General features: G+C 31.0%; 3 protein-coding genes across 3 annotated transcripts; all 3 read right to left on the minus strand.

Annotated features, from left to right (window-relative positions):
- Positions 1-4,181: 4,181 nt before the first annotated feature.
- LOC130826009 (uncharacterized) lies at positions 4,182-5,610 on the minus strand. The gene is made up of 3 exons (XM_057691481.1): positions 4,981-5,610; positions 4,723-4,900; positions 4,182-4,639 (listed from the first exon to the last, which is right to left on the minus strand). Exons 1-3 carry the CDS (start codon positions 5,535-5,537, stop codon positions 4,502-4,504), a joined length of 873 nt encoding a protein of 290 aa, XP_057547464.1. The 5' UTR covers positions 5,538-5,610; the 3' UTR covers positions 4,182-4,501.
- Positions 5,611-10,936: 5,326 nt separating this feature from the next.
- Positions 10,937-15,397, minus strand: LOC130826011 (receptor-like kinase TMK4). Its single transcript, XM_057691482.1, has 2 exons — positions 12,859-15,397; positions 10,937-11,868 (listed from the first exon to the last, which is right to left on the minus strand). Exons 1-2 carry the CDS (start codon positions 15,092-15,094, stop codon positions 11,354-11,356), a joined length of 2,751 nt encoding a protein of 916 aa, XP_057547465.1. The 5' UTR covers positions 15,095-15,397; the 3' UTR covers positions 10,937-11,353.
- Positions 15,398-23,730: 8,333 nt separating this feature from the next.
- On the minus strand, positions 23,731-26,009 carry LOC130826012 (crocetin glucosyltransferase, chloroplastic-like). The gene has a single exon (XM_057691483.1). It carries the CDS (start codon positions 25,726-25,728, stop codon positions 24,118-24,120), a length of 1,611 nt encoding a protein of 536 aa, XP_057547466.1. The 5' UTR covers positions 25,729-26,009; the 3' UTR covers positions 23,731-24,117.
- Between the last annotated feature and the right edge of the window lie 923 nt (positions 26,010-26,932).

A 26,932-nucleotide genomic window follows, 5' to 3' on the forward strand; every position in this document is an offset into this window, starting at 1 on the left:
TGGTGCATTGTAAAGCTTTAGTGAGAAATCCCTTTTGCTCTTCAAGCAGACCTGCCGAAGCTTAACATTGAACATTTTTTACCAACATGAGTCCCAAGTTTTGTAGAATTTTTGAAAAAGGTGAGCGAAAAAAAAAAATTAATTGAATAAACGATTATTCAAACTTTTTTCAAAACTAAGCGTGAAAACTCCAGACCTATGGTTTGGAGCTGTTCGCAGTTACTAACTGCGAACAGGTCAAAAAAGACAAAATAGTTGTTCGCAGTTAGTAACTGCGAACAGCAAAAAGACAAAATAGTTGTTCGCAGTTACTAACTGCGAACAGCTATTTGACCTAAAAAAAAAATTTTATTTTATTTTATTTATTTTTTTTTTTTTTTTGCAGTTAGTAACTGCGAACAGCTATTTTGTCTTTTTTTTGACCTGTTCACAGTTACTAACTGCGAACAGCCCCAAACCTTAGATCTTGGAGTTTCACGCTCAGTTTTTGAAATAGTTTGAATAATCATTTATTCAATTAATTTTTTTTTTTCGCTCACCTTTTTCAAAAATTCAGTTTTGTAACCAGGCTTGAGGATTATACTGGTTATTTGTTGTTTGCTCTTTTATGTAGTGGGTTTCACTTTCTCTAATAAAGTTGTAGCAAACTTCTTATGACTCATTAGTAATTGCGTTATATTACCCCCTCGGATGTAGTGGGCTGATTACTAATTATATTTAGGGATATTATCAATGATATCCTTGTACTATAGCAAAATATCAATGGTACCCCAGTTAATTTCAATGGTACCCCCAAGTATATGCTAATTACAACCGTGACACTATTAGTCATTTTTCCGTTAAATGCCCGTTAAATTTCGAATTTGACCTAAACATGGTTAGTTTCTTTTTCTTCCCTTTTCCTTTTCTTCTTCCTGATCTCCTTCTATGGCTGCTTCAAGTTTTAGAGACAAAGAAGATCAACAAATGTAAGCAACTTACGTTGGCTAATCTCAGGTGGGATTTCACCGGACAACAAATTATTAGACAAATCCATGGGTTATCTGTTTCTGTGAAATCCCCATTTAAAAGATTATCTTGAAGCTCAACTTGGGTAAGGTTAGGAAGACCAAACAAACCCTTAGGAATAGACCCATTTAAGAAATTCTCCCCCATTCTAATCCTTGCAAGAGATTTACAGCTTCCTAAACTCTCAGGAATTGGACCAAACAAGAAATTCCCTAATGTAATCAGAGTTTGAAGCTTTCCTCCATTACAAAGATCTGAAGGTAAACTTCCAGTAAGTTTATTAGAAGAAAGGTCTAGAAGTTGTAAGTTTCCATTACTCTCCAAATTTTCAGGCACACTCCCGGTAAAATTATTCTCCCATAACTGAAGAACTTCTAATAAAGGCAAATCTCTAATAAACTCAGGAATACCCCCGTGTAATTTGTTTCTAAAAAGATTCAAAAGGGTCAAATTTTTAAGGAGAGAAAAGGACTCAGGAATTTCCCTAATTCTTTTGGAATTTCCCCATATAACCCACAATTAGCACTATCAAAACGCACTAATTCAGTCAAATTCCCAATTTCTAGAGGAATCCCACCTGAATATTCATTATAGTACCCAATATAAAGCTCCTTAAGTGAACTCAAGTTTCCAATCTCTGCAGGAATGTTACCTTGAAGTTCATTACCAGACACAGCAAAATACTCAAGTTTTTCCCATCTACTATACTGAACCGGAATCTCACCGGAAAAATAGTTCCCACCCATATGAAGATGCCGGAGCTCCGGCATTTCAACAACACTTAAAGGAAAAGGAAGAACCCTACTTTGAGCTTCTTGAATGTCTCTGACACTTGAAGCAGCCATGAAAAAAGGGCAGGAAGAGGAAAGGGAAAAGGAAAAAAGAAGAAACTAACTATGGTTAAGTTAAATTCAAAAATTAACGGACATTTAACGGAAAAATCATTATTAGTATCATGGTTGTAATTATTATATACTTGGGGGTACCACTGAAATACACTGGGGGTGCCATTGTTATATTTCTATAGTACAGGGGTACCATTGATAATATCTCATTTATAACAAAATAGTAGTACTTATGTACTAGCACAGCTATGACAGCTAAATTTAATCAAAAATTATTTTGAATAATTATATTTTTTTTATGATTTTTCTATAATAAAGCTGATTATTGATTACCTTGAATAATTCAACTTTAGGGGTATTTGCCTAGAGTAAGCTTGGGTAACTCGATAACCTGCTAGAGTTGGTGATTCACCAAAAAAGCAAATTGAAAATTCACGTAAAATTTGAGAAAAGTTTCAAAAATTTACATAAAAAATATAATTCATAAAAAAATCAGAATTTTATAATATTATTTAAATATTTTTTTTCAAAATTTTATTTTAATGTTTTTTCAAAAAAACTTGCTATAGCAAGTCATAAAGTTATCGGGTTGACTATAGGAAAATACTCCTAAAAGTTGGGATTATTCTAGCTAACCAATATGTATGGTTATTGTAGGAAAATCATAAAAAGATTGGATTATTCTAAGTAATTTTTCGTAAATTTAATGAGTATTTTGTTATAATTAATATACTTTTATTTAAACGAGAGTTCTTGCAATTTAAAACATGAGAGTGTAGCATGTTCTTTGATCTATAAACCCAATGCAAAAGAAATCTAAGTTGAATTAATTATACTACTCCATTACAATGATGATAAAGTCATAACTCATAATAAGCTACATGTATTTGACTTTAGAGAATAATTATTAGTGATTTTAATGATAAGATCAAATTATTTGATTAGTACAGCTTAGATTGTGTAATTAACGGCCTGCCAGAGGGTTCCTATGTCCCAAAAGAAACCCACTATGAAGTAATTATTAATTTAAAACTGTCATATGGATGGATACTCTTATAAATTATAATGGTATACAAACTTTGCACACAGGTCAGATTTGATCTTAGGATATTGTTTAGGGAAGACGGGTAGGTTTAGGAAAGTAAGAGGTAATTGAGATTCGATCTTAGGATATTGTTTAGGGAAGACGGGTAGGCTTAGGAAAGTAAGAGGTAATTGAGATTCAATCTTAGGATATTGTTTAGGGAAGACGGGTAGGCTTAGGAAAGTAAGAGGTAATTGAGATTCAATCTTAGGATATTGTTTAGGGAAGACGGGTAGGCTTAGGAAAGTAAGAGGTAATTGAGATTCGATCTTAGGATATTGTTTAGGGAAGACGGGTAGTCTTAGGAAAGTAAGAGGTAATTGAGATTCGATCTTAGGATATTGTTTAGGGAAGACGGGTAGGCTTAGGAAAATAAGAGGTAATTGAGATTCGATTTTAAAATCTTATCCGAGAAATACGATATTTACTTTGATAGAGACTAACTCGATTCTTTTATATTAATATTATTTTTATGGCTTGTAATTGTAAACAATACGTATACATGCACTACATTATCTGGCAAAAGTTAAAAAGGATAAGACCAAATAATGTAAGAAAAGTCGTAAATAATTAAGAAGAAGAATGAGCTGTATGAATTATGATACCAAACTTATCCAGACACATCCATCTGCTACAATCAATATCAATGTCTTCTGCATAAATGCATGAGTGTTTTAATTTGTGTAGATTAATGTTAATTGTGTGAATAATTATTTGACGTTGTTGGTTTCAAAATTTTTTTTTTTTACAATAAATTTGTTCAATAAGAAATATTAAAATGTGTTTTTAACATTTGTTTATATTACGTCAATTTTTTAGATTTCGAACTACAATTAAAACACCTAAAAAACTACCTTGAACACCAACTAAACAAAATTTGTTAGTTTTTGACATTTGGCATTTTTTATATATGAACTAGGTGATTGCCTATGCTAAGTACGGGTTATTTAATACTTTTACATAAATAGATTAAAAAATATCAAAAGAGATGAATAAGATAAAAAAATTAATATTGGTATGCAATTTGAAATATAGGTTTGTGTACCATAATATACATTACGATAGAAAATAAAGTTAAACGATATATAAACTTAAACGATATATAAACTTAGTGAAATAGATACATTTATAAAAACTTTTATCAACTATAAATATTGAACCACTTTTTTGTATAAATATTATACGTTAAAGTATAAATATTATTATAATTATCACATATTAAAACCTTTAGTTTTTGCCTACTTTTGACCCATAAAACAACTACATATGATCGATTACGCATTAATACGTATTAAATATCGCCCATCTCTAAGCACAATTTATTTCGGCTCAATTTGAATAAAGAAATCAATTTTACCAGCTAAATAAACCATCAATAACTATTAGTAGCTATATTATATATCACTGAATATTCAAAAGTGACTGACTGCCCTTCAGTATTGGAACCACAATCTGTATATTATATATCACTGAATCAATAAATATATCTAAAAAAAAGTGACTGCACAAGTACTAACTACCTATTAGTAGCTATAATAACTAAAATAGTGACTATATAAGTAAATCAATCATTAAAAAAATATCTTACCAGATCAAACTTAGACAAATCAACTTGGTTGAAATCCACCCATTTGACCCAAGAATCATAAATTAAATCAATTTGTTGAGAACCACCACTATTATTAAAATCCAACAAAGCAAGCTGTAAAAATAAACAATGAAATAACTAAAAATAGTTCAAAATAAAAGAAAAGTTATTTAGAATAAAGATGACAAAAAACGTACACTAGAGCTAGCATTAAAAAAGAACTTTTTGGAAGATTGTTTGTTCTTTTCATTTTCATTGAGTAATAAACACCAACAATCCACAACAGAAACATGAGTACACTTTGAGGGATCCCCTAGAGTATAAAACTCTTCCCTTTGAATTCTCAAATTGTCCTCAAAATTCACAAGCAATTCACTGTCAAATAAAAGGAATAAAATAAGTATAATAAAAAACAAAAATCACAAAAAAAGAAAAACAAAAAAAAAAAAACACACCTATTGTCGAAACATTTGTCAAAAACAAAACAATAGTCGACTGTTTCTTGAAGTAACGAACCAAGTGTTCTCATATATTTTTTGCTTGATTTCATCATATGTGAAACAAACGTAAATTTATCATTCAAACCTCTAAAAGGAATGGAACACTTTGCCCTGCCATGTATCAATACATTCTCATAACCATGGCTTTCAAAAACAGTGACATTATTTGCCACATCATCAACAACTTGATCCAATTCAACCTCATCCACTACATCATCTTCAATTACCTGATGCAAAACATCTACATTACCCTCATCAGCAACAAAAACCTCATTCACCATACTTGGAATAGAGGTAACCCATTTAACCGTGTCAACTATCTCATCGATTGTATTCAGCACGGTAGGATTCATGAAAAAACTTTGGGTTTCAGAAAAAGGTGTGGATGAGGTAGAAGGAACATCAGCAAAAGGGACAGGAGGAGAAGAAAATGAACGTTTTTGTTCTAAGAACAACTTAATTTTCTCCATGTAAAACTCAGAGACAACTTGAGTGTCCCTCCTCATAAGCATCAGCAACTCACATATTTCCTACAAAAATAAGTAAAGATAAAGTTAAATGTTGTTCAAATTAAAATAACTATAACATTATAAAAAAAATACTATGTTATGATTATTTTCCAAAAGTGAATGCTACTATGTTCTTAGAAAAAGATACTATTTTATCATTAAAAGTTACTATGACTGTGTATAGCTACTGTGTTCTGTTTTGAAATTTTGAAAAATATTTGTTGCCAAGGTGAATGCTACTATGTTCTTAGAAAAAGATACTATGTTGTGATTAAAAGTTACTATGACAATGTATAGCTACTGTGTTCTATTTTGAAAATTTGAAAAATGTTTGTTATACAGTTCAGGGACTGATTAAAAGTTACTATGAACTAATGCCAAGTTACTATACATTGAAAAATGCTACTGTCTTCAAAAAAAATATTTGTTATTATTAAAAAATATAATGTTGAAGGCAACATAAATAAGTAAGATTATACTTACATCACCGGCTAATCGGCGTATATCAGAATTACGCATTGCATTTGAAGGTAACTGAAACTCAATTTTATCATCGTCTTGCACTGTTTGATCTCTGAAGGATTCTTCATTTACACTTGGTTGTGCAGTATCAACGTGGTTCACCTTTAACCCAACAGCTTGACCATACTCAAACACCATCGTCTCACTCACAGGATATGTACTCAAAATTAAACCACTGCCAAAATGATTAGCAGATGTTTCTTCCTTAATTCTTTTTGACACATCCTTATCAGTCCAATGAGAGATAAGAGGTAAAGAGGATGGCAAAGAGATATTCTTGAATTTCAAACGATGAAAATAAATAATTTCCAACAAAACAATGCATCCAGAAAAAAATTGCAACTTTCCTTTACGATATCTAACAACAGAGTCACAAAACTGATCAAGAACATATTTACACCAATTAAAAGTACTAATCTTATTCGGATCTACTATAGACTTTACAATCTTAAGGTCTATTGTTCTGTTTTGGGTAGGGGCTAAGAAAGAAGAAATAGCATGCAAAACAAAAAGTTGCTTGAACTCATCCCCACCATCAATCATCTTAGGGATCATTCGTTCAAGCAATTCTAAGGGAATTGCTGCATTTGTATCTTCATAACCAAAAAAGGATCTAAATTCTTGTTTCAAGGGAAAATCAGGATTATACTTGTTCGCACACCTTGAAACTAATTCTACATCATTGTTTGGATTCAGAGGTAGACAAAAAACATCATATACGTCATGTTCAGAAATTTGAAAGCGCTTGAAAGAGTCTATTGAAAACATACAACTACCGGGATCAAAACAATCTACAAGCCAACCAAGCATTGCAGATGGATTTCTACATAACTTTAAACTAAGAAGGCCACCAAACCAATCTCTCTCACTGAGATTTTTTGTTTCTCAGTGAATCCCTTCATCAATTTGATCAATTGAGAAGGTCTACTTTTGGTCTGAAATGTAGATCTCAACCTGCAACAACAAAAAAAATGTACAATGTTCTTAGAAAAAGATACTATGTTATCAATAAATGATACTATGACTATGAATAATTACAATGTTGATGACCTGGAATACTTTGTTGGAATTACAATGTTGGAATTCAACATACTAGTCAATAAAATTACCTTACAGACCTTTGTTGTACATTGTCAGTTTCCTCAGCTCTTCTCTTTCTTGTGTTGGAATTCAAATGTAAATTAGAAGTGGAGGGAATATCAACTGGAATACTGCGACCTCGTTGATGACCTGACTTCGAAGTTGACGAACCTCTTGTTTTTGCCATGACAACTAAAAAAAAGTGTGATAATCGAAGTTGAAGTCATCATCATGAAGATCAAAATGTAAAGGAAATGAAAATGTAATGTCGAGAATAATGAAAATCCAGAATGAAAAAGAATGAAAATGTAATGTCGAGAATAACATTACCTTCTGACAATCATCATGACAACTAAATAACAGAATAATACTCAAATCCAGAATAAAAATCAAAATGTCGAGAATAAAAAAATCAAAACCCTAAAAATCGAATGAAAATGTAAAATCGCAGAATGAAGATCAACAGAAATTAACCCTAAATATCAAATACCACAGTAATATTCAAATAAACACCAAAAATCGAAGAAAATAAACCCTTAAATCAAGAACGGTTGTGTTTTTATATACTAATTCAAGAACTGAAACAACAACACAAAACAAGCAAAAATGTCTACATTGTTGAGTTTTATTGAAGAAATACCTGAAATAAATTCGAAGAACGATTGAAGAACAATGAAAATGTCGAGATTCAAACGAAAGTAAAGCAGATTAAGGGTTGAAGAACGGGAGGAAGATGCAGATTCAAACGAAAATTCTTGAGGAAGATGGAACGGGAGGAAAGTAAAGTAGGAGAGAGAAAAAAAAATTCTTTATATATTGAACCGGTTAATCAATAAAAAACCGGTTCATATTACATGTAAAAAGCAAAATGAACCGCGTGCAACTATCAAATTAAACAAATTAAATCTGTCCGTTGATCAAAAAAATGAATGCTTTAGATTACTTCTCACCCTTCTCATTTTCATACCCCTTCTCATTTGATCCAAAATCTATATATATATATATATATATATATATATATATATATATATATATATATATATATATATATATATATATATATATATATATAGATGACTATTATTTAATAATGCATCATGTTGCTACTTTTGATAATTGATTAAATATTAAAACTCGATAATCTAAACTCGATTTGTTTGAATGAATAATAAGAATAATCTAAACTATCTCATAGGCTATTAGAATATACATTACTCTATTACTCTAATAATCGATTGTAATTAATGCTACAGTAATTAATGCCTTAAATGTAGAGATTATTATATTAGATAATCTAGTATTAAAGGTTATTTGAGATAATAGCATATTCAGTACTCTAGTTATTAGGCAAGAACTAAACTCATGAGAAAATGACATATGTCTTTAGGTGGTTTCTGTTTTAGTATTAGATATAGATAATTTGCGAATTAGAGCCTTAAAGTTTAACACTTTTGCAAATTACAGTCTCAATGTTTATTTTTAGCAAATTACAACCACAAAAATATCAAATTTTACATGTTCAGGCGAAAACACAGAATTTCGACTATTTTGGTGGTCGGAATTTTAGGTTAAATACTTAGAGTTCTATGTTTTTTGTCTGAATTTGTAAACTTTAATACTTTATTAACTGTAATTCACAAAAAATAAATATTAAAATTTTAATTCAAAAAATACTAAATTTTAAGGCATTAATTTACAAATTATTCTTTTATATATAAATTGAAAATTGGTTGATGCAATTTATCATAGCTTGCGCAATCCTTGATCTTTGACGCGCTGTCCGCAATCACAGGCGGCTAGGCGCTCTATAACATTACCTTAGCTATTATTTGGTCCTAATTTATTAGCTTGATTTTATTTTCATAACTGTTGTTCTCTAATGTTTTTCCAATTTAGAATATTTCATCATAAGGAAAGAAAATTTTAATTAATATTTTTGACAAATATTTAAAAGATAAAATATATTCATGTGAGATCTCGTTAGAATCATCTTAATGTATACTTTTTTATTATGTATTTTTTATTATATGTATTTAGAGATATTGAGGTTTAAAATTTACATAATACTAATTATCGATAATGATTATTGAGTAATACTCTTAACTATATCATTATAGGCTTGTTGAGAGGTTACTTTTAAATTTTTTGCTAAATATTCTAGTTGAAACTTGAAACGAGATATGAATGAGATTTAGATCTGTTATTATTTGTCACATTTGCTTCTAGTGTTATAAGACATTATTTTTTATCAGAAGGTTGAATTGATTGTTGTAACTTCAAAACATGTTATATACTATCACACCTTCTCCTACAAAACTTTTTGAAATAGAAGCAAAGTAATTCTGAATATGTCGTTTACATTGTTTTTGTTTAATTTAACATACTTTCTTTTAGGCTTTAAGTTTGCAAAAAAAAAATAATAATAATAAGACCTACAAAATTATTGCGTATTTTTATCTAGCTATGACTAATAAAAGTATAGATGTCTTACATGTCATAATTGGTGTCCAGAATATTGTATAGTCTTAACATACTAATGTCTAAAGCTAGTCTATTCCTGCCTTTCATTTTCGATTATTGGAATTAAGTATCAAAATGACAAGCATTGAAAGTGAAGATTTTGTGATGAATAATCTCATTTTCATGAAATTGTTGGACCACAATTCAATAGCATGAAATAATATGCTCCTGTATGGAAGAATTTATTAATTTTTATCAAAATTTATAAATTTTTTTCAACTTATTGATTTTACTTTATTTGAAATTATTTAATAAGATAAATAAAATAGCTAGATTTGATACTAAAATATAATCCAAATCCCAAAAATTTAAAAAAAAAAATTCTAACTCAAATATATACCCAAAACCGACATAAAACTTAAAAATTTACCAAATTTCTACAAAAATTAAAATTTTCAGGCGGTTAGAAATTATATTATGTCCCTTTCAGATTGCTATGAATAGTAATATTTCTCCTCACAATATACCTATATAATTATCGGTAAGAAGAGAAAGTAACTTATCTTTGTGTACTACAAGTATGGAAGTATGCAACACCAAAAAGCAACCAAATGTACCTTTTCTTAATTAGGATAGAATTTGTGAGGAAGAAAAAAGAGGTGAGGGAAGTTCGTGCGTAACAATCAGGTTGAAATTAAAGGGTGGTAATTGGTAAGTATCATAATCCCTAGAAGTAACCAAATGCTAAGCTAACAAAGAATTTGGAGACAAGTATCTTTAATTTTCGATCTCGAGTAGAGCAAGTAATTTGAGCATTATTTGCGTTTATCAAATGTTTTAGAACCGATTTTTAAGTTTTGATTATATGTTTTTTTTTTTTTGGATTTTCTCATATAGCCCAAGATAGATTAATACTAGTATTAGGTTTAAATTTTACAAGAAAGCAGAGAAGATCTTTTTTGTAGCTTTATGTGTAACTCTATAATCCACTCTTCACACTTTTGGCATAATAAATGTATCTTTAACTATAATTATTGACAACAATATGTATAAACCTAAACCCACCTGAAAAGTTTGCATTACAACTATATATTTAAAGCAATACAATAGGAAAAAGTAACTACCCCCAACATATCCTTGCAATAGGGGATCTTAGATCAAAATACAAGGAATCCTAAATATAAATAGTAGAATGTCCCAAACTCAGAAGCAATGAAAGTGTATGTATGTATATTTACGGCCTCAAATTTATTTAGGACATTCCACTTAGACGGAAGTTGAGGAGGTCGATTGATCCTAGATGGCAAACAATAATTAAAAAAAAAAAAAAAGAAATAGATCATATGAAAAAAGAAATGAAAAGTCAAAAATGGGCATTAGAAATTGAATAATAATTAGAATTAAAGAATATGTTACAAAATGAACTAGATGTACTGTCTGAGTTGCTTTTTCAAATCATCCCATGGCCCCATGTTACATGGGTATCAATTCCCCTTACCAAACCCATGTGTGATTCTACATTCTTTAACCACCAATTCAACTAAAAAACAACTAACCACCCCCTTTTTTGGGTTAGCTCACAAGATCTTAATGAGCAATTAGGAACCCAAAAAAAGAGAGTAATAAATAAACAAATCCATGAAATAAATACAATTTTACTGACTCATGCAATCTTGGAATCACTAGGGTGAAAGATGGGAGTTGCCGGTAGCTTTTAGCCGAAAGAATCTGCTCATGTTTTCAACGCCACTCATAGCTTACCGACAGTCCATCGAGTCAAATGAGTCGGCAAATCCGGTGGGTTTTGACGGAATGCTGGATTGAGTTTGGCTGAAGGAGATATCACTGATCATTGTCGATGTGCCCTCGTTGGCTTGCCATCTTTGCAAAGCTTGAGGGAGGCTCATGTGTAGGTCAATGCCATCGGTATCATCTTCGTCTTGGCACGAAGGCTTCCATTGCTCTACGAGTGGGCCCAACACATTTACAGCGTGTCCCATGTCGGGTCTCTGATGCGGCTCACGAGCAGTGCAATGGCCTGCCAGCTCAGCAACCCTAAAAATGCTCTCGATAGTCTCATCGTCTGGATCAAGAATAGAGTCGATTGCCTTTCGGATGTTGTCCTTGTTGATCAAGATTCTACGGAACCATGTCACCAAATGGGACCTCTCATCTGGCATCGTCTCATCAAGAGCTTTCCTACCAGTGATAAGTTCCATCAAAATTACACCGAATGCGTAGACATCAATTTTAGTTGTCACTCTCCCCGTAACTGTTGGAGAAACAAGAGCACAACATGTTAGTACATTTATTTCATAGCCTGGATGGGTCTACTAATGTGTCTAAACATAAGTTGACAACTTCAATATAAACTATTTAGTCTTAGAGACATTAAAAAACCAAATGGGCCCAACATACCAAGTTTCCAACTGTTTAAGAGCAATGGTTACAATAACATCATGCAGGTCTTTTTCAATTGAAATCTTCATGCACTAGACAAAACCAGTTCACCCCGTCTTGTATGAAACCGTCTCACCGATAGAGGCATGTTTCACGGTGAAACGGTCTCATACAAGAATTTATGTAACCCGTTTACATGCTACTATCCATTTATCTAAAATGTGCATCAGTGTTCACAATAGAACCTGGAACACTAATAATGCTCTATCAAGCATACCCAGACAACCCAATAATGACTTATGTGAACAGTGTAGTATTCATGTGGTGTGCCATTAATACGAAGCTTTCAAAAGAAAACATGAAACAGAAGCCAAACGAAGAAAATATGATCGAAAAAAAAAAATAATCAAGATCAAGCGACAGTACTGAGGATACAAAGTAAAAGTCAATGTTTAATGTTATATGAGGGCTGTGGGACTTTCAGTTCAGTCGGACACGTACTACATTAATTTTCGGCTATCTAATCACACATAAACAGATAAACAAGAGCAGAATGTATCAAAAAAGAATCAAGTCCTTTGACAATTAGCAATTAGGATTACTAAGAATTGTCAATAAGTATGTTTATGTCGGGGCATAAGTCAATCAATACAATAAGCGGCCAAACAGCAATAACCGACAACTTAAATTAGTTGAGCATCCTTATTAAAGCAATCAAAATAAGCGGCCAACCATTTTGAGCGAATCGTGAATCCAAAAGGCAAATTAAGTAGCGAATTATGTTTCACTGTTGCTAACTCTTAAGAAATGAGATAGTATAATAATGTAAAAGGATTGGCAAATATATTGAGCAGATGTTTACCAGCATACTCAGGAGCTAGGTAGCCGAATGTTCCAGCCAATCGTGTTTCAACTGAATATTTTCCATCGGGTGCATTTTTCACGAGACCAAAATCAGCAACCTTGGCTCTCATATCATCCCCAAGCAAGATGTTAGAAGGTTTCAAATCTCGGTGAATGAAACTTGATTGTGCCAAACTGTGCAGATACTCAACCCCCCTAGCAACATCCAAAGCTATGGTGACTCGCTGCTTCCATGTAAGAGGAGAATGTCCGAGTTCTTGCCACTCAAACAGATGCTGCCCTAAGTGCCCCTGTGGCATGTACTCGTATACCAAAAGCCTCTCATTGCCATTGACGCAAAACCCAAGAAGAGCAACCAAATGCCTATGCCTAACCTTCGTAAGCACGGCAATTTCAGCTTGAAACTCATTCATCCCTTTGGTTCCCATTGCATTAGATTCCATCCTCTTAACAGCAATCTTAGTTCCATCGTGCAACTCCCCTCTGTACACGACTCCAAATCCTCCACGTCCCAATATATTATTCTCGCTAAAATTGTTTGTCACTTGTCGAAGAACTTGGATTGAGATCGCTACATTTCCACCTTCAAACACCGGAAAATCACCATGATCACCACTACTCTGGCTTTGCAACTCACTTGTAACACCTACATAACCATTCGTTCCCTCGACTACATTGGTCTTCACCATCTCATTCCCAACTTCCGGATTTTGAACCTTCCCAAACTTCCTATGTCTTCTCTTCATATAACACTTGTACAAAACAAACATCACAACCACAACGAAAACGACAACTGCAATCACCACACCAGCCACCATACCACCCGAAACCGAAGAACCATTTGACCCACCACCCGATTTCGATGAACCAGACCCACCAGGAGAACTACCAGGTGGTGGTAGCACCTTTCCAATATTCTTATTTCCATCAACAACCAGATTCACATTAGAACTAAAGCTCGGAACTATCCCACTAAGATCATTATTAGACACATTAACCCTCTTAAGCTTAGGCAATATAGCTAAGCTAGCAGGTATAGTTCCAGTCAAGTTATTATCATTTAAAAGCAAATCCGTCAACGATGTCAAATTCGCAAATGCCGGAGAAATAGTACCCGAAAACCCTTGTTTCGCGAAATTAACAATAATAACCTTCTTATTAGAATCACAAGTTATAAAACTCCATTGATTACAAGCATCATTCCCTTTCCAAGAATCAGCTAACTTAATAGGAAACCCTAAATCCTTAGCAACATCCAACAAAGTATTAACCTGTGGATCACAATCCCCAAAATCATCCCTACAAAAACTATTAGTATTACTACTATTCCCTAAACTCCATTTCTCAACAGTTTTAGGAAATTCAGGTAAAGGCCCTTGTAGTTCATTATTTTGAAGACTAACATTCAACAATTTAGGCAAAGAAACAATAGAAGATGAAACAATACCAGTAAATTGATTATCCCTTAATTGAAGATCAAAGATCTCTTTACAATTAGATAAATCAGGAATTGGACCAGTAAATCTATTACCATGAAGCCATACCTGAGTTAATTGGGTCATACCCGAAACCACATCAATCGAACCCGAAAGACCTGCATTATTAATCCAAAGAACTTGAATTGAAGACCCATTAAAAGAACTAGGCAATGACCCACTAAAATTGTTGTAACTGAGCCTTAAATTCTGTAACCCAGGAAAAACTCCAAAAAGATCTGGAATTTCACCTTCCATTTTAGCATTACTTGCATAAAAACTAACCAAATTCACAGAATCCTTAATTTCAGAAGGAAAAGGCCAAGGAGAAAGAGCCTCATTGAAAGAAATTGAAAGAATTTGAAGAGCAGTTAACCCAGAAAAAGTTCCATTCTTTATAGAAGTAAAATTATTATTATCTAAGAAAATATTTTGAAGATTAGAAAGATCAGATAAAGAAGGTAAAGACCCATGAAACTGATTTTGTTGAAGGGAAAGTGTAGTAAGTTGAGAAAGTGAGTTCAATGAAACTGGTAAAACAGCACTTAAACCTTGATTAGCAAGATTAATGGAAGTAACCCGTTGATTAGAATCACAATTAACACCTTTCCATTTACAGTAATCAGTAGAAGAATCCCACCCAGAAGGAGGTGAAGTAAAAGCTAAAAGAAAGTCATTCATGGTGGATTTATCATCTGCTGAAGAAAAGGAAAGGAAAAGGAAGAAGAAGATGAAAAGGGTAGTTCTAGTAAGTTCCATTGAAGGGTTAGAGAGAGAAAGAGGAGGAAGATAGGTGAAGGTTAGAGAGAGAAAGGAGAAGGGATATTAATGGTGGTGGGAAGAGAAAGAGTAAAATGGGTTGGATTTTGTTTTGTGTTTAAAAGGTGACAGCTTTTTAAGGGAGGAATACGCGTAGAAAAGATAATTTTGTGTTTGGGAAGATTTGAGATTCCTTTAATACTTCCATGGAGGAAAATATATATGACGGTTTTATTACAAAGATCAAAGATGATTAAATAGTATCTTTTGTGTGTATTATATTACTCCTATTTTTTTTAAATTACAACGGTAGGCCTAATGGTCGTGTGACAACCATATTTACGAGTTTTTTTGGGAAGTTATATCATATGTGCTTTCTAATTGAAATAATATTTGATTTTCTGTGCATTATATATTAGATTAGTGATATCATAGGTCGGGTTTCACCATACCCAGAATTAAATTCAAATTTATTGATTTGTGTGCATTTAGATTCATATTTAGTACTAATTTTTAATTGTTTGTGTTTGACACGTAATAATTGTGATGAGTTCTCTAAGTGCATTTGGCAAAAATTATTTTCAAATTCTTGTTAGAGACGGTATCTTTAAGAGATTAAATCTAATTGGGTTGGTCAATAAAGAAAATATAGAGTAAGTTTTTCGATAGACATTGAGAATATTGTGAGTAGACATTAAAGATATTATAAGTAGACATTAAGAATATAGTAAGTAGGCTAATAAGCTAAGTTTCTTAGTAGGTATCAAAAGTATTGTAAGTATGCATTTTGAGTATTTTTCAGTGAGTATTAACTATATTGTAAATAGATATTAAGGATAATGTAAGTAGTTATTATGAAACAGTCGTATTATTAGGAGATTTCATTAGTCGTTTTTAGCGCCTAATTTTCCTTATATATTTGTTCGTTACTAATTATAATTTAATTAGTGATAGTAGTAATTTGAAAATTCTCTACAATGATTAGAAACTTGTTAATTCGTAACGCGATTATCAATCGTAACAAGTAACATAAACTTTGGAGGTAAAACTTAAAGTTGAGCAACTACCCATAACAGTTCGAAAAAAAATTTAATTATTATCCAAGCATATTATATAACCATGATGGGAGTAAATTAAATATTTCTCACATATACAAGTGATTTTTAAACATGAAGTACAAGCTACATAACTTGTTACATGTACAACAATTTTTACCCAAACTTTAAACTATCTTAGATAAACCTTTCTTATACCATAATAGACCAAATTGAGGACAAAAAGCACTCCAAATCAGTCCCAAAAAGCAGCTAATATGGCTGTCCCAAATCCCCTTAGTAGCTCCTTGTTCACTTACACACTCAAGACAATCATACTATCCAAAATCCCTTTTGTTCTACCCAAAGCTTGTGCATCATTACAAGCATGCAAAAGGCAAATATTTGAAGCAAAAACACTCCATTTTCTGAATAATTATTCAGCCATAAACCCCAACACATTGCTCCCAAGTTCATCCATGAACAAACACTAGAATCCTTCAAACTTTTAATAACTAGAACACCTTCTTTTCTCATCAAATCTCCTTCAAAAGCCCATCTAAAACTTCTGAAAATTTATGTTTATAAACTCAAATCTCCCATAAAAATAATCTTCATCTTAAGAGCTTTCCATAGACACCAAACTTGAAGAAATCCACCAAGTATAGAGTAAGTTATGTTCATTTCTTTATTCCACTAGTTTTTTGTTAAAACTTGTTCATGTAAAACATTTTTTTTACATGAATCTTTCTATAAACTAAGATCATTATAAAATGAGTATTTTATCTCTAAACTAAGAAAATCATCATTTATAAATCTCTAAAAATAGGCCATAATAGAATGTAAGATGTATTTCTACAAACATATAAATTTTGTTACTTAAAGGATTCAAATAAAATTATGGGACTTAACTAAGTATGTTGCTCAACATAATAAGTATACTCCAAATATGTTAAAATCATCACAAGTGTTAATCTAACAACTCAAACTAGGAAAAGTTAAGTGCATGTTAGAAATCCAAAATTATTATTGATTTTTGGATGAATGCAATATGTTTAGTTGAAGAGTTGGAGTTGAGACTTGAAGGGCAAGGACCCGAAGTTAGAACCACTTCTAAAAACGCGTAGGAACTTACGTTGGAGCTTACGGAATAATTATATAGGCTTGGAGTCGAAATATGTCACATGGGGTGATTTTTTTTAAAAGGATTTAAGAACAAGTTGGGAAAGTTTATGTATAAACTTATTTTTTTAAAAAAAAAATAAATTCCCAAAGAGAAGTTCTTAAATCTTGAAAAATGATGTCAAAATAATAAATTTGAGTATGAAATAATTTATTACATGTATTATTATTGTGGGCATCATGCATGTTGATTTTATAAATTATTGTATGTTTAAAGGCATGTTTAACACTACTTTGTGAAAGTTATTGTGATGGAAATGATTATATGAATTTAAAAATATTTGAAATTCATTTTAAAAGAAATTTCCAGTAGCTATATGTTAAGAAAATTTCTTGGATACTTTTTGTTGAGATTATTCGTTAAATTGATATTTTAATGGATTTTAAGGTGTTAAATACTCTTATAATAAAACATGGTATTAGATGAACCCTTCATCATCAAAAATAATTAATAAAAACATATTATAATGTCTCCAACAAGATTTGGCCAGAATATATTTAGTTTGTAATTTTTTTATTATTTTTGAATAATCGTTAAATTGTTTATCGGTAAATTGTAAAATGATAAAATATAAAATAATTACCAAACAAAGACATATGGACTTGAAATTTTTATCACATACTCATATGGATAGTAGGTAAAATTGGTAAAAGTTTGGGAAGATTTCATTGACATTTAAGGACCTTAATAATTTTTACTCGGTTATTAATAATCGGTAAGTTTGAAAACGGTAAAATATAAAATAAATACTAAATGACGTCTTTTGGACATGAAAATTTTATGAGACACTTATATAAACAGTAGATACATGTTCAAAAACTTATATGGATTTTCGTGACCATATATGGACTTAAATAAATTTTATTCGGTTTATCGGTAAAATAACGATATTAATTATTAAAAATACCCCACATGATTTTTAATGGTTATTTAAAATTTTATACCCCTTAAAATAGCTTCTGGAATATCATATAATTTTTTATAATATTTTATTCGGACTCAAATAATTTTAAACCTATTTTATTCTATTTATCGATAAAATATCTATACAAAATAATAAAACATCATACATGAGTTTTATAAGTTCAAATAGCCTAATAATCATATTATATGACTTCTGGAACTTTGGTATAATTTTATAAATTAAATTATTAATTATTTACTAATTTATCAAATTAATAGACAATGTTTATTTATTTAAAAGTGTAATATTGTTAATTAAATTTGGGTAAAATATAATTATATAAAAAAAATTTATAATTATATTAATAACCTACTGCCTCATAGTATAAATTAATTTTAAATTAGATGGTTTATAAATTTTACGGATTTAAGACACCATTTAAATAACGGTAAATACCCAAATTATCGAAAATAATTGTAAGATCGTTACAAATTCGCATAACCAATTATAATATGATGGGACAACCTTAAATTCATTTTAAATAAGGTATTATAATGACTTTATTAATTTGGGCCTTGTTGGAGAATTAATATGTACTTTGTAAATCAATTATCGATTTTATTACCGGCAAAACTATCTCGTATTTAAGAAAATAGTGTTTTATGAAATCTTCTGTCGTAATGATTTTATAGACTTATGAATCATATTCTAGTTGTTTTGAATGAATTTCAAAACCCTTTTAAGTTATATTTACTTTAAGAAGGATTGAAACGAAACATTTTAGTGGTTTCCTTAAAAAAAAAGTGTATTGAACTTTAATTACTTTTTGTTACGATGCATTTCCATACATGCTAGTGATGCCCCAATATAATACAAAGGTTATGTTTAATGATATGATTATGCTAAGCATGTTTTACCCATGTGGGAAATATTATGATTTGATTTTGCTAAGTCGCAAATAAAGTATGTTTTGCTATGTGCAAATAAAAGATGTTTATCATATGGAAAAAAGTTAATATTTTTGACTTTCAAATGCTATTAAAATTACAAGATATATATTATGAACAAAAAAATATTTTAGCCTAAATGGCGGGTACATATGCCACAGCAAATGTTGTGTGCATGATTAAACGGCTCACCAATGCTGAGCGCGTATTGTTCACAATACCATTGTGTTACACTTGCTGGACATGTCGCGGACGGTAGACCGACTACCAAACGAGTCACAGGATGACTCACAGAGTACTCATGTAAACTTATGATATGAGTTTGAAATTGATTTGGATCTATTGAGATATTATGATTTATGATGAAAATTGAGAATTTGAAATTACTATAGAGCTATTGAACTGGATTTGAATCATAATATGATTTATCAAATGAAAAAGCATATTTCAAAATGAATTTACTCAAAAAAAAATGATTTTAATAACTTGTTTGACGGACACCAGTGTGTTTATACTCAGCCTTTTTGCTGATACTATGCTTTGTATGTTTTTCCAATGGTTTTGTTTTTAGAGTAAACCCCTATAGCACCTCGACGGAGAATAGATATGCGAGCGGAAGTTGAACCCGAGTTGGAGTATGACTCCCCTTTTGTTTAGATCTCTTTATTGTATTTGAGAGACTATTAGTTTAGATTTAGACTAATTTAAGGATGTAATTTGAACTTTGGACTTATTTCGATTTGGTTCTAATTTTCCTATATTTTGGACAGTTAAGACTTCCGTTATATTGCTTTGGTTTGGTTCAAGTATTATACTTGAATATTGGTTTGACCTTTAAGTAACCCCTTAATTGTGTTGGCAAAAGTAAGCTTTTGCTTGATTAATACTAAATTCCAATTAGTGTTTGCCTTCATAATTCGAGGCGGTTACATATTAAGAATTTAGTAAGTGAACATTAAGATTTAAAGGGTTGAGTTTGAGAGCATCTCTCAAAGAGATAATCTATTAGGAGACCGATTGAAAACTATTACAATTGTAACTTATAAGGCCCTATGCTAATACCTAATAAAGCAGCTCAGGTGGTTGGGGCAATAAAGACCATGTTATAAGCATTAGCTCGTTGTGTAACACCCCCAGAATAGGTCGAACCTTTGAAAACACCTTTAATGAAAACATGAACCAAAACCTACTCATGGGAGTGTTACCGCCACATCTATTTCTAATAAAATAGATGTAAGGCTTAACGACTAAGAAATAACTTAATAACTTTAAATCCAAAAGAGGGTTTACAACATAAGAGAAGACTGAAACGCAATCTATGTCCATATAAAATTTAAACAACTTAAGGTAAAATTTAAACTGAAATACGACTCTAAGAAAAGCTATGTTTCTAGGTGATCCTCACTCCACGTTTCCCACGCAATCAATAACCTGCAACATAAGAATGCAAGAAAAACAAGGGAAAAACTCCCAAAATCAGAAAAATTGAGTAATTCCAACTCCATCCCGTAAGACGATTAAGTTTGAAAATGATTTAAGAAAATACAATATAATCAAATTGGAAATAATTTTAGAAAATAACATATAGCTGAGTTTAATAGGAAACAGTTTGAGAAAATAATGTATATATTATCACATAAACCAATTTATTAAATTGATAATTAATAATGACAAACACATAATCAATTTTAAATTTGAGGGAACGAGAACGCCAGTAGGCCGAGGCTTTACCCCTATACCTACTTCAACAAGAGGTCGTCACCCCAAATAATTCAAGGCCAGCAGAGTAGTCTCAGGGAACTCTAGTGTGCACACCCCTTCTACTTGGATCACAACAAATAGAAGGAAGACCAAACATCGTATCAAGTATCAGAAATAATAATACCTGTCGGCAGCTATACTAACCAAACAGGGCAACCTGTTCATCACCCTTATACTTGGATCACAACAAATATAAGAGCTTCATTTCCCTCGTGTTACACTTTACGTGATTTAATATATTTTAATAATTAGTCGCGTGCACACAAACATATAATCAAACATACATCATACATTTTATATTTTATGATCATAAATTTTTCCCAATAAATATATCTCAATAATATTCAATTGCAATATTAATATCATAATATTTTCCTACCAAATTCAATCGCATTTAAAAAAATCATTATTAAAATAATAATATAACTTTCATCAAAATAATAATATTATAATTATTTCTCTTTCAAATTAAACCGTATCTAATTTCGTTATCAAAACAATAATATAAATTTTATCAAAATAGTAATTATAGATTCAAGTTTGATAAAAATAATAGTAAATATAATTTGAGAATATATAAAACATAACATCATATAAAATAATGTCATATAAAATCATGCATCCTATTTAAACACATTAATTATCACTTAGCACATAATACTAACGGGATAGACCTAATTAGATGGACATTGAGAATTACCTTGACACACGATCCTAGACAACGTACGCTCCTAATAATCTCTGTCTACGAATCCGCTGTCTTTAATATCGAAATCTTGCGTTTTCTTGACTGAATTTTAAGCAATTGGGAGACGGAGGAAATAATTTGTAAGAGAAGAAGGAAGTGTGAGTAATAATGGGAATGAAATTAAGGATAATTGATTTGATTTATAAGAGGTAAGTGAGGTTAGTTATGAGGTTTAGTGGGAAGAGTGGGAAGAAGAGTGGTGGGAAGAGTGGGAAGTTATTGTTAATGGTGTGGGAGGTTATTGTTAATAAGTGGGTTATGTTTTTATTTTATTTTATTTTATTTATTTATTTTTCTGAAATTTATTCATTATTATTATTATTATTCTTTTTTTTTTTTAAAAGAAAGGATATTACACGTTGAGTCGTTTTTGGGCACTTGGGCTACAACAATTCGAAAATTTGAAATAGATGAGTAAAATTATAAAAAAAAAGAGCATACATTAAGCTATATTTCAATTTATTGTCAAATATAAACGTCTTATTCCCAAACATGAGGTATGAGTTTTGTTTGCACTTGCTAACTGCGAACAGAGGGTTTGATTCAAAAAAAGCCTAAGGCGTTGTTTGCATTTACTAACTGCGAATAGAGCTGTTGGCTTTTTTTTTATCAAATATCCTGTTCGCAGTTACTAACTACGAACAAAATTGAACCTGAGCTCTGGGTTGGAGGCGCTTATATTTGAAAATAAGTTGAAATATAAGTTATTGTATGCTTTTTTTTTTTTTTTTTTGATAATTTTTATCTATTTCAAAAATTCACAACAATTCCAAATAATATTTGGGCCACGACCGGGCCATCACAAACCTTATAGTACTGTTATATGCTTGAGTGAACTACTAATTCTTATAAATTTATTTCACTTTTTTGGGATGTATTTTGATTTCAATATCATATAATTAGTAAATGGAATATATTTTGTTTCCTTATTTCATATACCAATGTATTTTCTTTCTTAATTTCTTTTACAAATATCTTTAATTTATTTGATTTTCATTTTTTTTCCTTTAATAGAATAATATTCCTATATCAAAATTACAATAAAAGAGAAATATTAAACAAAGTTAAAATCTCACATCTACACTATCTCATAAATTATGTTGATCTATAACGTTCACGGGCAAAATGAAAACCCTCAATATTTTGGAATGATATGCATAAAAAATCTGTATTCTTTATATTCCTGTTAATTTATGGTATTTTTATTTTAGGTTATTTTTCTCATTTTTCATCATTTTAAAATTATTATTTTTTTTAAATTAATCTCATCCTGTCGTTCATATATTCTAACTCTTATTTAAACTCTTTTATTTAACTCTTATTTAAACTCTTTTATTTACATGCACATATTTTATTTTTCTTGAATGTTAACTTAATGTCACGATGCAGAAAAACTGTGCTATAAATTAATGAAGTTAGAACCCAAATACCGAATTTTATGCATGTAGGAAACTCTACAATCACACGTTCTCTATTGTTGCTTGTTAGATAAACTTGTACTTCCTCTAGTTTACCGATATTTCTATTTTTAAATCATCTTTTTCACTTTGTAATAATTTTTTTGGATATTTTTCAACAATTTCTTTAATTTTTATCTGCACGTCTTCTTTTAACTTTTCTTCCTTTTAGTTCTAACCATATATATACAATTTCAATGTCTCCACCACCTTTTTTTTATCTTTGTGTTATTTTCTACTGTATCAATCTCATCGAAACAAAGAATATACATTCTATGTACTTCGAGTTTACTAGGAGTGGTAGGGTATTTAGCACAAATACTAAAATTAATTTAGTTGGTGGAAGAATAAGACCAAAAGATTTTAATTGTATGAATGGTATTAAAGGCGGAAAAAGTAATTTTATAGATGAAAATTTTAAACTGTGGAGAAAATTAGATAAGACGACTAAAAAGACAAAATATAACAAACTTGAAGAATGGGAGAGTATATGCTAATCTTATTTTTTATGAGATAATGGATAATTAACAATTAAATCAATAAAAAGCTATATCACAAAATGGAAATATGTCGAATTGATGACCGTATGAAGGAAGTGTGAATGAGTGTAACTAAAGCTAACAATAATGAGCCAAATTCAAGAAAAAACATGGAATAGATTAAATTTCAAAATCTCAACTACAATTTGTAAAAATATTACTTGTACCGCATAAGTAGGTAAGTTTTTCATATTTGCTATTTTTTATACTTGGCAATAAGATTACATTCTATATCCAAATCTCATTTATAAACTTATTTTATGAGGTAGATCACTGATTCGGGATCTTACAATACCTTGATGTAGAAGATGAATAAAAGTGCAACATTCAACGGTTGTCAAGAATGCTAGTTAAGGAAATAAGTACAAACAGTCTGTCACTACTCAGTACTCACTAGCATATTCCTCTTCCACTTTGCTAAAAAGTATAAAGTTCATCCTTATTAGATTTCTATGATTTTCCCACCTCATCAATTATATTATTCTTCTCTAAAAGTACCTCATCAAGTGGTTCCATATTTTTTACCACTTCTTCTTCTTCTTCTTCTAATAGAAGTATTAATTGATCTTTCTCCTCTGAAGGGCCCACCATTTTAACTATTTTCTCTTTTGGTATGACATTTTGAATACTTTTTATATAACATTCGATATTATTGTATGAAGAACCCCCTTCCATTATGGCTTCTAGGGCCAATTCCATCCACTTCTTTGTATTTCTCCTTATCTCTTCTCCAATCTCTTCATTACCCATTACTATCTCTATACATTGTCTTACCTCCTCCCCATCTACATCATTATTCTTTTTTACCCTAATCCCGACTTGCCAAACCTCGTCTACCAACTTTGCGTTGGTAGGCTGGTCTGATATCTGTGGAACTCCAACTATAGGAACGCTTGTAACCAGACTTTCTATTATCGAGTTCCATCCACAATGTGTTAAGAAACACCCAATTGCAGGGTGACTTAATACTTCTAGTTGGTTACACCAAGGCACAATTAACCCTTTTTCTTGTGGGCTTCCGCTAATTGGGCCAAGCCCATTTTTGATTATATCCTCCATAACAACCTCATCTTCATCACCCACTACTTTGTTATGCGTTATGGGCCTTACTACCCACAAATAAGGCCGGCCCGTTAACTCTAGCCCATGTAATATCTCCTCAAATTGCTTCCTTTTTACAACGGTCATGCTCCCAAATGAAACATAAATAACTGACTTCTCTTCTTGATTCTCCAACCATGTTAAATACTCCTTAGACCTCTCGAATAAATCACAGCCGTATGATACATCATACGGATCAATCATATCAGAAAAGGCAGATGGAATCAACGGTCCAACAGTGATCAACTTTACACGATGATGATCATCATGATTAAATGAATTGTTAATCACAGATTCTTCAAGTGCATCAAATGAATTAATAAGAACCGTTGGATTAAGATCCTTATCAAGGGCTCTAAGGTGATCCTCAATTGTAGGAGCAGCAAAATAGTGTGGACTTGAGGGCAGGAGAAAAGTAGGAATATCACAACTTTCAAACAGTGGCATATTTGGTAATTCTATGCAAATTTTAGGGCTTTTAACTTCACTTCCGTTATTACCGTTAAAATAACGGTTATAAATTGCAAAGGTGGTTGCTGACTGGATAAACAACAAAGCAGATGGCACGTGAAGCTCACGCGCCACGTCAGCAGCCCAAGGAAGCATCAGACTATAGACTAAAAGGTTGATTGGGCGTCCTTGATTGGATAGAGTGGTGATGAGTTTATGTAGGGAAGTGGACACCACGCGCTTTGCTTTCTCGGCTACGGTCTTCGGGTCGTCGGTGGGCTTAACGCCGTCATCGAAGCCAGTAGAGAAGGTGGCGAAAGAAAGACGGCCGAGATAGGGTTCAGAAGACGGGAGGTTTAGTTGACAAATTGCGGTGGCCATGGTGGCGAAGGTGACGTGTAGAGTCGGGGAGGCGCGTGTGAGGCGTTTGGCGAGTTGGAGCGTGGGGTTTAAGTGGCCTTGTGCAGAGGCAGCAATGAGAAGGATATGGTGGGTGTTTTGATTGTTCATTGTTGGTTGTAAGTGTAAAATAGAGGAACGGGAAATATTTGGTGTGTAGTGTAGATAGTAGATATTGAGGTCTCTTAAGTGAAATGAGTGGTGTATGAATTAGGAAGTGTATGATTAGATAGGTATTTAAGATGTGGGTTAAGTGCATTAAATTAGTTAGTATTAGTACATTTTTGACTTTTTTGTATATAAAATTGTGGTTATTGTAACGTTTTTAAAATATTTTGTTAGATATATATTTTTTTGCCCTATTTATTTTGTATTATTTTAGATTATGATATGAGAGTTTTTTTATTTAAATAATACGAAATGAATGAAATAAAAGAGTCAATAATGAATTTTTCCTAAAAAAACCTGAATTGAAAGAAAGGAACTAATGTAGAAAAAGTGTTCTAAAAATACATATAGAGTAGAAAATCGATTGTGTGAATAAATTTTTAAATTAAAGGGGAAACAATTGGTGTTGGAACAATGTTGAATCTGAATGTTTTTGGACGCTTGCATCTGAGGACACCTGGTCTAAAAATGTTATAATTTATAATATTTTTTTAATTTTTTTTTTATGATTTATGATAACTTGGTTTATAGATTTTTGTGCTTCCATGACTTGGGTTGGAAGACTAAGAAATTTTATCTTATAGGAGTACAATGTTATTTATATGGTTTATCATTTTAGACATGTCATATTTAAATATTCAAACTTTTGGTTTATCATTTTAGACATATCATATTTAAATCTTTAAACTTCGACAAAAATATGGAATTGGATTCATGATAAAAATTATATGCTTGATGGAAGGAATTGTTAGTTGTGATTGTGGTGGAACCATGGAATATATAGGAGTATTTGTTTTATATTATTGTAGTTGAATATATTCTTTACATTTCTCAATTTGCAAAAATGCTAACACTCTTTTTTCGGGCTATTTTTTAAACAATACTACATATAAATAGGAAAAATAGACATTAATAATTCAAACTATTGTTCAATTGCTCCAAAATAATTTCAAATATCGATTATTCCATAATAATTTTAAATATGAGTGTATTTTCTCAAGATAATTCCAACTATTGATTTTTCTTTTGTAATGCACCCAATTTGAGTTTATTATAAATGTAATAGTTAAGATTATTTTGAAAAAAATACCATTATAGTCCATATTAGGAATTATTATGAAATACTATAATATTTGGTGTACATTAT

Source organism: Amaranthus tricolor, chromosome 10 (assembly GCF_026212465.1).
Source record: "Amaranthus tricolor cultivar Red isolate AtriRed21 chromosome 10, ASM2621246v1, whole genome shotgun sequence".
Classification (NCBI taxonomy): domain Eukaryota; kingdom Viridiplantae; phylum Streptophyta; class Magnoliopsida; order Caryophyllales; family Amaranthaceae; genus Amaranthus; species Amaranthus tricolor.

Coding starts and splice junctions, on each gene's coding strand:
- LOC130826011 (XM_057691482.1), bottom strand. CDS start 15,094: ATGGAACTTACTAGAACTACCCTTTTCATCTTCTTCTTCCTTTTCCTT. Junction 11,869..12,858: donor CCTAGCTCCTGAGTATGCTG/GTAAACATCTGC, acceptor TTTCTCCAACAG/TTACGGGGAGAGTGACAACT.
- LOC130826012 (XM_057691483.1), bottom strand. CDS start 25,728: ATGAACAATCAAAACACCCACCATATCCTTCTCATTGCTGCCTCTGCA.
- LOC130826009 (XM_057691481.1), bottom strand. CDS start 5,537: ATGCTTATGAGGAGGGACACTCAAGTTGTCTCTGAGTTTTACATGGAG. Junction 4,901..4,980: donor GACAAATGTTTCGACAATAG/GTGTGTTTTTTT, acceptor TTTATTTGACAG/TGAATTGCTTGTGAATTTTG. Junction 4,640..4,722: donor TTTTTAATGCTAGCTCTAGT/GTACGTTTTTTG, acceptor TTATTTTTACAG/CTTGCTTTGTTGGATTTTAA.